General features: G+C 38.5%; 1 protein-coding gene across 3 annotated transcripts in view; it reads left to right on the top strand.

Annotated features, from left to right (window-relative positions):
* gripap1 (GRIP1 associated protein 1) overlaps window positions 1–12,670 on the top strand; it is a 59,412-nt gene that overhangs the window by 7,226 nt on the left and 39,516 nt on the right. For 2 of the 3 annotated variants that reach the window (XM_042408243.1, XM_042408244.1), the window contains exons 3-11: window positions 1,141–1,202; window positions 1,356–1,382; window positions 2,067–2,174; window positions 2,256–2,418; window positions 2,537–2,703; window positions 2,788–2,827; window positions 8,552–8,718; window positions 11,822–11,869; window positions 12,038–12,069. In XM_042408243.1, the coding sequence (XP_042264177.1) occupies window positions 1,141–1,202; window positions 1,356–1,382; window positions 2,067–2,174; window positions 2,256–2,418; window positions 2,537–2,703; window positions 2,788–2,827; window positions 8,552–8,718; window positions 11,822–11,869; window positions 12,038–12,069 (814 nt within the window). The remainder of the gene's footprint in view (window positions 1–1,140; window positions 1,203–1,355; window positions 1,383–2,066; window positions 2,175–2,255; window positions 2,419–2,536; window positions 2,704–2,787; window positions 2,828–8,551; window positions 8,719–11,821; window positions 11,870–12,037; window positions 12,070–12,670) is intronic. The other variant, XM_042408245.1, reaches the window with a different exon arrangement.

A 12,670-nucleotide genomic window follows, 5' to 3' on the forward strand; every position in this document is an offset into this window, starting at 1 on the left:
TAACAGTTAGCCTCTCTAACAGTTAGCCTCTCTAACAGTTAACCTCTCTAACAGTTAACCTCTCTAACAGTTAACCTCTCTAACAGTTAGCCTCTCTAACAGTTAGCCTCTCTAACAGTTGGCCTCCCTAACAGTTAGCTCAGAAACTTTTATTGTCCACAAAACCACCTTAACCCTTAAAAACACAAAACAATGGCTCCAGATTTAGTTAGTTAGTCTTATTAGGTTTGATTCATCCTGAAATAACGGATCAAAAGGACAAATATGTAATCAGAATACTTACAGTAAACTCTTTGAAGGTAATAACAAAGAACTGGAGGCAGAAGTGAAGCAGAGATACAGTAAATGAGAAATAATGAGTTGAGCAGATTAAAAACATGGAAAAAATTACATATAAAATCTGAATATTGAATGTTTGAAACAGGACGGGATAAATGTATATACACTATATAATACGCTAGATATTTATAGATGTGTATTAATGTGATGATATGTTTTGTGTGTGTGCAAACAGCATTTAGATGTCCTCTTTTCTTCTCTTTCTATTATTATTTATTTATTTACCGTTTTCCATTGTGAATCACAGTTACGATCAGTCACTGTTGCACATAAAACACTTGAAACATGATTGAACTGAGGCAGCAGTGTGGATCGCTGTCATTGAACTCAAATAATGTGTCAAAGTATAAAAAAACGATGAGGACAAGTGACGGAAAACATACAAACATCATTTAAAATACATAAAAACAGTAAATAATACAGATTAAAATTCAGAGTAGAGTTTGCATTCAGCTCTTACTGGTCTGTAGCGTCTCTGAGGATAAAAGTGGGAAGAATTACTGACAATCTTAGAATATTTAATGTTTTCTCTCGGTTTCGTCTCTATAAGTTTAATGACTATATTTACTGTTTTTTATTTTCAGTGAACTAACATTCAGGTCTCCGTGTCACATGACCACATTAAAGAATAAAATACTTTCCTCCAGATTCGTCTACGTCGTCTCCAGAGCAGATTCACTCTCTGTTTGTCTTTTTTAATAATGTTCTCATTATTCTCTGTGAAGCTGCGTTCTGGTGATAAACACTGATGATGATGATGATGATGATGGTGGTGATGGTGATGATGATGATGTGTTTCAGAACTGAATGCCGTCCGTCAGAAAAATGCGGTTTTGGAAAGAGATTTTATCAAAGCACAGAAGGTAAAAAAAAAAAGCTTCATTATTATAAATGATTTATAGTTTCTGTCTCCAGATTGTTTAATTTTCTCTTTAATAAAACGTTTCCATGGTGACACTTTGTTTATTTGTTGCAGCAGATTTAATGTTGTTGTTGTTTTTGTTTTATCTCTTCAGGCTCTGAATAAGAGCAAGAAAGCTCAGGTGAGTTTTCTATTTGTGGTTACTATGGTTACCACAGGTTACACTGATCAACAGCTCCCTCTACTGGTCTGATTCTGCTCTGCATTTATTTTTATTTTCTACTTATATTTGTTATGTTTTCATATTGATTATAATCTATATTCATCTTTACTAGAGCTGCAGTAATTAATTGATTAATTGATTAATTGATTAATTGATTGTCATTTTTTTTAAGCAAAAATGCCAATTATTCAGTGGTTGTAGCTTCTCAAATGTGACAATTTGAAGCTTTCATGTGTCATTAATGATTGTAAACTCAATAACTTTGGATTTTGTATCATTGATCAGACAAAACAAAACATATAAAGACGTCATATTGAACTATAAGAAATCACAACAAGCAAATTTCACTAATTTTTGACATTTTACAGACAAAACAATTAATCAGGAAAATAATCAATAATGAAAATAGTGATAATCATCAGTTGCAGCTCTAGAAATGACTGAAGTTGTTGTTGTAAGTCTAGTTTAAATGTGTTCAATATAGTGTTTCCTGCTGTTTAACATGTTTATTTTTCTTATATTTTCTTGTTTTCTAAGTAAACACAATGAAGAAATATTGAGGTTGTTTTCAGAGCAGTAGAGGAGCGTGTTTGTAAGTTGTTGTTGTTGTTGTTGTTGTTGTTGTTGTTGTTGTTGTTGTAGGAGGTGGATGCGTTGCTGAGTGAGAATGAGATGCTTCAGGGGAAACTTCACAGTCAGGAGGAAGACTTCCGGCTACAGAACAGCACGTTGATGACTGAACTCTCCAAGGTAACGCTGAACATCACTCAGTAGTAGTAAACATGACTCACGTCCCGTCTGTGGTGTTAACACGACGCTCGTCTGTTCCAGCTGTGTACGCAGATCGAGCAGCTCGAAAAGGAAAACCAGGGCCTGAAGGAAGGAGGAGGGGCCTCTGCGTCTAGCCCCGCCCCCAACCCCGCCTCCAGTCCGGTTGATGGCGAACTGCTCCGCCTCCAGGCTGAAAACTCCACCCTGCAGAAGAAAATGAGAGGTTAGTATGTAGATTATGTTAATACTGATGTGTTTATTATTCAGATGATGAAGAGATTCTCCAGATGTTCAGACCAGTGGTGTTGACTCTTCTTCTTCTCCTCCTCTTCCTCCTCCAGCCCTCCAGGAGCGCTATGACAAGGAGCTGCAGAAACAGGCGGTCGCCCAGGGCAACCAGGGCGCTACCACGGAGACCGACGGGTCAGCCGGCGCCAACGGAGTCTCTGACGTCACAGGGAGAGGGGAGGAGTCAGCAGCAGAGGGAACCAATGAGAGACTGGAACAGGTGATTGATATGATAATAAAGACGCAGCGCTAGCATCGTTATATTTATCTCTCATATTAACGTTTGTCTTCCTGTTCGGTGCAGACGGAGGCTCAGCTGGAACACACAGAGAAACAGATACATGGTGAGTGTCTCTGTCTCCTTTATTAGACAGTTTATCTCCTTATAATAATAATAACTCCCTTCCTTTCATGTGATATTCAATCATTTTACAGTCTGATGGAAATAAAAACAACAGACGGACGTGAAATATGTTGATATAAGTCATGATAAGAGGATGAAAAAATGCACCGATTTGCATAAAAATACAGTTTGTTTTGGTGAAAACAGTTTTATTGATTTACAGTTAGACTCAGTGAATGTTTGAATGTCACCGGGAAGGAAAGAGGACTTATCTTTCATGAGGTCACGAGAAGCTTTGCTGTCCGCTGCTTCGTCTTTATTCTCACCTTCACTCAGCACAAACTGCTCTGACGGACTGTAAAGCATCATTTAGTTCATTCATACAGCCAGTTGTTTTATAGTTGATATGAAGTTTAAAGTCTCGTGTTATTTTATGTTTTTTCTTTTTGTCAACAAAACTCACGTACAGACTCAAACCTCGCTACTCCGTCTGTGGCTGTCAGCTCTAAACCCACCGGCTCCTCCTGCAGACGTACATCTTTAAAAACAGCTCATAAATATATAGTTTTAACTTTAAACTAGACCTGCAGGCCAGTTATACCAGGAACTAAAACACCCGACACAACTCAGAACTAGAAGTTCATCACTCGGGTCGATTGGGGAATCTGGGAGCGTTTCTCATTTTGAGACGTATAATTTCCTCTCTTCCTGCTGGTTTCAATAATTGCTGCATATAAAGTGAAGTGGGGAATTCATTGTAAAGTTCTCTGACTTCCCTTCTCACAAATACAGACTTCATGTTTAAAAAGTCATAAAACAGCCGGTCATATTCAAACAAACAGGAGGAAATAAAGCATTTGTTGGGGACTATTTTCAGTGGCGGATGAATCCACAGTTGGTGCTCTAGTGACCCTCTGCGGCTCACTGACGTGTTTTTAATAGTTTTTGGACAACAGAGGAATTAGATATAATGACAGTATTTATTAGTAGATCAGTTCATGTTTCTGTACGTGAGGTTTGTTGACTAGAAGAATAAAAACAGAGAATATCAGCAGACGTATGAAGTGTTGCAGCATGTTGTTTATTTACTTCATCTGCTCTGAAACGTCTTTTCAAACACTAACGACTTCATCACATCCTTAAAGGACCAAACTGGTTGGTTTCAACTTACAGAGATTTAAAAACTGTCTGCACAGAGATGATCCATCACAGTCATCATCATCATCATCATCATCATCATCATCATCATGATGATGCTGAAAACGCTCCAGGTTTGAGGTATGAGAGTCATCAACGCAGGAAACCAAAACCAGTTCTTATTTTCATAATTTTAGATACATTTGGACCAGTGTCGTCTTTAAACACTGAACTTGAGTTTAAAATGATCCTGTAGGTGAGAACGTCCACATTTAGACTGAAGTCTGGACAGTTTCCAGGTTATTAACCCACGTAGGGATCTAATAATAATCTAATATTTATTATTTATTGTTTGTCTTCTGGGTTTGAAGCATCTGGCTTTCTGAGAGATCATTTCCTCTAGTTGGTCCAGTAAAAAGCAACTTAACAACCTGACTCAACGCCGATGACATCACACATGGTTGCTCTGGAAACAGGAAAATAACTTCTGTTGCAATAAACAATATAAAAAGGATGAATAGATGTTATAATACAAGTATATTTTGTGTAGATGTTGTAGCTGCCAACATCCAGCTACAGGATTAGTTTTTGCACTCAGAGAACTTAATTTTATGTCGGAGTGACCTTGAATGCATCACGTACAGGAATGTTTAAAGTCTCTCCACGATTGCATAATTTTGGAAAAACACACAAACGCGGACTGTGATGGATTATCTCTGCAGGAAGTTTGACATCTTTACAAGATGAAGAACATTTTGTTTTGCTAATAACAGAGTTTATCATGTGAACCCACCAGTGTGATCTGTTACGCTGCTTGTAAATTCTCAAAAAAAGCCTTTATTGACCTTCACTGCAGAAAGACTTTTAATATGAAACAGTTCCAGCTTTATTTCTAATTTCTCTGCTTCCTGATCTGCTCCTGGTTTAATTTTCTGCTGATACAAACTCAACTCTTCCTCCATGTCGACCTGTTTGTCTGGATAAATTCAGTATAACGTCCATTTCCACAGTATAATTATAAAGTTGATTACACTCGGAATAAAACTGCTTCTGTAGCTAAAAGCGGCTGCAGTTCTCCCAGAGTTCAGAGTCTCAGACAGACGAGACAAAAGTGTCAGGATGGTGGATCTGAACTGGCAGTACAAAGTTTTTTCTAACGGTAATTCCACCAGGAGCGTCTGCGATGCGTCTGCGATGCGTTGCAGCTGCGATGCGTCTGCGATGCATTTGTGATGCGACTGTGAGTGCTCGTCCGTGCTTGTGATCCCACCAGAGACACCGCAGCGTGTCTCTGCTCTGCTAAACATGGACACCGTGTCTGTTTTTGACTGAAGCAGCATCGAGCTGCGCAGGAAGTCAAGACACAGGAACAGCATAGAGCATCCTGTCAATTTTCAAAATAAAATAGCCTGTGCAGACTCCCGATCGTCCATCACATCACTGCATCAACATGACGTTATAACCGGTGGCACCAGGCCAGAAGTAAACCAGTCAGAGGGTGTTTGTCACCATCGACAATGAGAGGTTCAGTCATAGATTTTATGACCCCGCTGCCGCCATGACGGCCCGGTCGCTGGCTTCCTGATGCCATGTGGAGGATGGAATAAAACTGTTGCAGCTGTAACGCGACACAGCCGTGTCCCGTAGAATCAAGGCGTCAGACTGCAGTTCAGTTTATAAACCCTCCAATCACTGATAGACTTTAATTTGAAACATCTGCAGGAAATGTTGAGTTTCGTTGACTCAGCGATCGAAAAAACTGCAAAGTAGAATCCAGTGGAAGTAAATACTGAAAGAACATATTGTTATTAATCTAGTGTTTTCAGTATGACGTGAATCTGGAAATGGACTTTATACTGAAGACTTTACATCCGTCTTTATTCCTTCATGTTGGCTTCATTGAGAATTTACAGTCAACCCGCAGCTTGGCTTTATTGAAGCGTAGAGCAGCTAGCTGGCTCAGGATAGACACACACTACAAGCGGATAAACTGTCAACATCAGCAAACTGATGATTAATTAATCTGCAGAGAAATATGACGACTCTTTTCAACCCGATACAGAGACGCAGGTTTCTTATTGATTTTCTGGCAAAGCTGCAAAACCAAACCTTGCTTTAGACCTGATTATACAAACTTTACTTCCTGATAGAACCGCAGACGTTCCAGCTGCCTTCATTCAGCGGCACCAGTTCAGGTCATTATGGGGTGAAAGGAGCGATGGGATTGGTTCCCGTGGTTACGACTTCACACCATGTAGCGATCGCCAGCGTTACTGATAAACAGTGCAAATTGTTAATAAAATTGTTATAGTAACTTCTAAATGATGCGGATCCGTCCTGAGAGCCAAAGCAGGCGACAGTAAGATGTAGAAGACAAGTGAGAAATGAATTCTGGGTAATATTAGTGGGTCATGTGTAATGATTTGAACATGGAGGATGTTAGTGGCAGCAGTGGAGCTTTACACCTACTGACCAAACTAACGTTAGCTCGCTAATATACAACCTGCTCTGGTTGGTCAGTAAAATAGTATTATGGGATGTAGTCGACACATTAAACCAGACTCACGACACGATATACCTTTAAATTACAGGAAGTGATTCCAGTAAAGTCAGACTCAGTCAGGCTGCAACTAATATTATTTTCATCATTAATTAATCTGCAGATTATTTTCTTGATTAATTGTTTTGTCTATAAAATGTCAGAAAGTTTTATTTTGTTCGACCGTCAGTTTAAAACTCTTTAACTTTGATGGATGACAAAGAAAACCTTTAAATAATCACATTTGAGAAGCTGAAACCAGCTCATTTTTGGCATTTTTGCTTAAAAAAAGACAATTATTCTATAATAAAATAATAAACAATATAATAATTGTCGTCTCACTTTCAGTCGACTAATCAGTGAATCAGCTGGTTGTTGCAGCTCAGTCTAAACTTTATGACACTAATAATTGTGAAACACATTTCTACATGTGTGCAGATATAAATAAAACAAAGTGAAACATACGTCTATGAAGGATTGTCAGATATGTTTGAATATATCTGTTGGTACCTAAAACTGCAGATCATTATTATTATTATTATTATTATTATTATTATTATTATTATTATTATTATTTCCTGTTTATATAGTTTGTGCTGCAACTATTAGTCGATTAACAAATCATCAGCCAGCAACAATTTTAATAATCGAATCAACATTTAAGCTGTGCCACTAGTTCCAGCTTCCCAAATGTGAATATTTTCTGTTTTTCATTCTCTTCTACTGATTATTTCGGGTTTAGTTCTGTTGTTCAGACAGAACACGACGCTGTGAAAAGTCACCAGGAGGTCTGAGAACTTAAGAACCTACAAATGATTGATTGATCCAGTAAATCATCTGTAGATCAATCAAACATGAAAGTAATCGTTAGTTGAAGATGTTTCTCTAGAAACACATTTACACATGACTGAAGTCTTTACCAGCTGAGACATCGATGAAGTTTTAATGAGTCGCTAGTTTGAAACAAGCTAACAGTGACATCACACGCTAACGTAGTGATGCGTTGAATCTGTTGCCTGGAGCTCAAACCAACATGTGAAGGTTGTGTGTTGACACGCTGGCGGGAACTTTCCCTCACAGACTGAAGATGTTTGTTTCAGGCTTTAAGCAGAGAAACAGCTTCTGTGTAGCGAAAGTTCAGATACGTTGAACTTTGACCTTCGTGTCCACAATCAGTCACTGTTGACAACGGCTAAAGATGAATGAAAGATTAATTACTGGTGTTTCTGAATCTCCAGAATTGTACAAATAACAAAGTGACGTCATATCAAGACCAGACAACAATGATATTAGCTTGTTAGCATATTAGCAGATACAAAAACACAGTTTGAGTCTCTGAAACGTAGCGAACTGCTAACAGCATTAGCATTTCAGGTTTTTACAAAAGTCCATAGAGCTGCAACGATTAGCTGATTAATCGATCGGCAACTATTTGATAATCTATTAAACATTCACAGGTTCCAGCTCCTCAGATATGAAGATTTTCTGCTTTTCTCTGTTTTCTGTGATTGTAAATTGAATGTTTGGGTTTTAAAATGTTGATCTGACAAAACAAACATTGTCAGATTAATTGAAAATGATCATAATTGATTGTTGCAGCCTCAGTCCACCAGGTAATAAGAAGATATTAAACATTATGAATGATGAATATGGCTGGTTGTAATAGTTAAAGCATCAGTTATGAGTAATAATTAAAGTGCATCCAGAGTAGTAAATCCTGCGTCGACCAACATGGAAGCAAAACTTATTTTCCTGCTTTAATGTTAAAACTTCTCAAGACGTCTTGTTGCCCTCAAGTTTAGATGATCACATCTCAGATAAATAAACAAACTGACCTGAAGGAGGAAAGTTTGTTTAGAAACAAGCTGCTTCCCCCCAAAAACCAGGAAATCCTGAAGTTGGACCGCCGTGTTTGACTTTGCAGCTCAGCCAGAGAAACGTCAGGTTCAGATCCGCTCAAAGCTTTCAGACGTCATGTAGCATGCGGAGCTCCTGTAGTGTGTGTCTGGCCTAACAGACTGCCCCTGCTGTGTGCGGCGCCCCCTTTAGGCCTGTCAGAGAAGAGCGTAGAGAAGATTGTAGCTAAGCAGGCAGCGCTAGGCTGGTCGGCTGCTCTCTGTCCAATAACTCACTGCTTTGGACCAGAGCTGGAGATGGCACTGAACACCGAGCAGGAGGAGAAGAGGCTGCTGAAGGAGCAGATCCACAACCTGGAGGTACACACGCACACACCTGAGACACACACACACACACACACACACACACACACCTGAGACACACACACACACACACACACACACACACACTTGAGACACACACACACACACACACACACACACGCACACCTGAGACACACACACACACACACACACACACTTGAGACACACGCGCACACACACACACACACACACACACACGCACACCTGAGACACACACACACACACACACGCACACACGCACACCTGAGACACACACACACACACACACACGCACGCACACCTGAGACACACACACACACGCACGCACACCTGAGACACACACACACACACACGCACACCTGAGACACACACACACACACACACACGCACGCACACCTGAGACACACACACACACACACGCACACCTGAGACACACACACACACACACACACACACCTGAGACACACGCACACACACACACACACACACACGCACACCTGAGACACACACACACACACACACTTGAGACACACACACACACACGCACACACACACACCTGAGAGACACACACACACACACACCACTCATGTTTCCATCCAGCATTAATCTGTGCATTATAATATCTGAGTGGAAAAGCCAGAACCTTAAAATAAAAATGCCTGAATATTGAAAAAATTAGGGATGTATGATATTGGATTTTTTGCCGATATTTCCAACTCATTGTGGCCGATGCAGATATATGCACATATTTTTCTCCAGCTGGCCGATGAGACGCGTATAAGCATAGATTATATTAAGTATGATCAAGAAAGACAATATATGAAGGAAGAACTGAGGAAGACTGAAGTTCAGGAGTTCAACATTAAAACTTTAATGAACCTGTCAAGTGGGAGCAGCAGTAGAGTTTTCACTGAGTTTATTAGACAGACAGGATTAATGTGCAGGATTTAATCTCTGGTCCACACTCCGCAGCAGAAGGTGGCGGTAATGCACCTAATACGCTAACGTTAGCTGAGAGGCTAATGGAGCGTTAGCTGCAGCATGGCCGGAGGGAAGCACAGCCAGCTAGCCTCCCAGCTAGAAGAAGCAGCAACAGTCCAGCGCAGTCAGGCGGCGGAGGAGAAGGCGACAAATCAGCCTCTCAAAATCAGCTGAATTCGCTGATGCCGATATTTCATTTCAGAGCTTTTATCGGCCGATACCGATGACGTGCTGATAATATCGTGCATCCCTAGAAAAAATAAATAAATGTGAGGTAAACGTTCAGCCTGTTGACAGACTTCAGGATCTCCAGATAGAATCCAGATATCTTAATGTGTTTTAAAAATAAACCTTATTTCATTGATATTAGAGTTTCCAACTATCTGTTTATGACATGATTTCCTTTTTAAGAGTCTTAATTACATTTAACTTTTCCTGCTTTTTGAAAACATTGTATAAATTGTTCATATGATTCACTTTTCTAGTTCTTGAGCCTCATTTTCAAACTTATTTGAATGTCAGACATTGTTTTTTTGTCTCTGACCTGATCAAATGCTTCTGATCAATATAGTGATTCTGATTTCTGCATAGTTTTACACAGATATGTTTCTATCAAACATAGTGACAAATTTATCTTGTTTCTACATAAATCAGATAAAATAATGCAGCTGTTTGGAGAAAAGTCAACTTTTAAGTGAACTTGACCGATTCAGCAACATTTATGAGATATTTGATCAGTGATGTGTTTAACTTTACTCAGTGATACTCAAATACAATCAAAACATTCAAAAGTCATGTGATATTGAGTGATAACAGCTATATGATCGGCCGTTTATGGTCATAATCATAAACTGCTGGTTATGTGTTTTATGATAAAATAAAAACTAAATGACGTCACGTCTGACTCACGACTGCTGATAAAACACAACAAACTAAATCTGACTCAAAACAAAAGAACATGAAAAGGTTTGACAGAGTGATGCGTCTTCATCAGACTCAGCTGACTGCATGTTTATTTATTGACTCACAGCTGTGAAATAAATCAAATCTCTCGTCTCTCACGTCTTGTTAAAACACTTCATTATACAAGATTTGAACATTTTACTCTTTCAAATCATGAAAAACAATCATTCAGCCCTGCGTAACGTTCCAGTATAACCAGTTACACCAGCACATATGGAGGGAATGTTCAGCTGTCCACATACTTTTGGCCATTTAGTGTTTCAAATAGTCACTGAGGAGCTGCGTCTGTTTTACTGTCTGAACCAGACACAAGATAAACATGATGGTTTCATATTATTGTATGTCAGCATGTAACCAGAATAACATTTAGATGCACTCACTGTTTATTTAGTGTTTTAGAAAATGTTTGACTGTAAATATGATGAGTAGTTATTGTTGTTTCTTAGTCATGTGACACACACACACACACACACACACACACACACACACACACACACACACACGACAGGTTTAACAAACCAAACACAGATATGAAGATTTCAAAGTGATTATTTTTTTCCTTCAGCTAAAACGTCTATTTTTAATAATGTGAATGTTTAATATGCAGCATCAGGAGATAAACAAACAAATAAATGATTCATAATAATGAAAATAAGGATAAAAATCATTAAACAAACAACACAAAACAATAAAATTAACAAAACACACAAATCATAACAATATTATTGTTGTTAATAACAAATAGATAGAAATAAAGAAAGAAAGAGATAAAAAAAGAACAAAATAATAAAATAATATAAATACAGCAAAAACAACATCACAGGAAAAGAAGCAACAGATCTGAGTGTAAACATTGAAATGCAAATTTAAATTTAAAATATATTCTCTTAATGTCTTTTAGAAATGATAGTCATGAGTGTCAGACTGAGTGTGATAGTTAACATAAATAAACCAGTGAAACTGTCTGCTGGGAATGAAACAGTGACCAGTTTAGTGTCTCATACATGAAACAGTTGTGTGTATAAATGTACAGATGTTACTGTCTAAACATTGAAAGGATGCAGATGTGTCTCACAGCTGTTAGATGAGATCAGCATCGTTTATAATCAGTTTTCAGACTGTTGGTTAATCATGACGCAGCTGAATGTTCGCTGAGTGTTTCCTGTCTGCCTGCAGGCGTCCAAACAGGCTGAAATCACCAAACTGCAGGAAGAAATAACAAAGGTAAATATTATCAATCGAGCAGCCCGACATCAGTTATTGATTGATTGATTGATTGATTGATTGATTGATTGAACCACCAGAATAGTTTTATCTTAATAAAGATTGAAATGATGGCATCACAGTTTAAAGTCTCATAGATGTTTAATAGATGTTTGTTTTGTCTTGCAGCTGTCTGACAAGTTAAAGAAGAAGCAAGAGAGGTGAGATGCATCATCATCATCATCATCATCATCTTCACCCTCAAGTCAAACACAACTGTGACTTTGTTTTCTCATCATCACACTGAAAATTTAAATTTTACTCCGATAGTGTCACAAAAGGTTGAAATCACAGGTGAATATTCTGACTGATTATATCAGGATCATCCTCATAAAGGATCCTGTTACCACCTCAAAGCTTACTGAGGATCTCCTGGGAGACGAGAGGCGGTTTAACCTGTTGCTATGGATGACATCATGTGACATCACCATGTCCACAGTGATTGGTTGAAAGTGACCTTTCTGTGTCAGTAAACATGAGATAAAATATTAATATTTATATACAGGAGCGCATGAACAAAGTAAATTAATTACATTCAAATTGAAAGTCATGTCAAATTAAATTAGAATTCGTACAGTCCGGGTCAAAAGTTTTTCTTTATTTTTACTAGTTTCTACATTAAAGAACAATACTGAAGACATCAGAACTGTAAAATAACCATAGATATGTATAAAATGTATAAAAACATGGACATAGTTACCGTGACGTCACCCGTTGGTTTCTGAAGAGCGGTTTTGAAGCTCAAAGCGAGCCGCTCCGGCC

The sequence above is a fragment of the Thunnus maccoyii genome, chromosome 4 (assembly GCF_910596095.1).
Source record: "Thunnus maccoyii chromosome 4, fThuMac1.1, whole genome shotgun sequence".
Taxonomy (NCBI): domain Eukaryota; kingdom Metazoa; phylum Chordata; class Actinopteri; order Scombriformes; family Scombridae; genus Thunnus; species Thunnus maccoyii.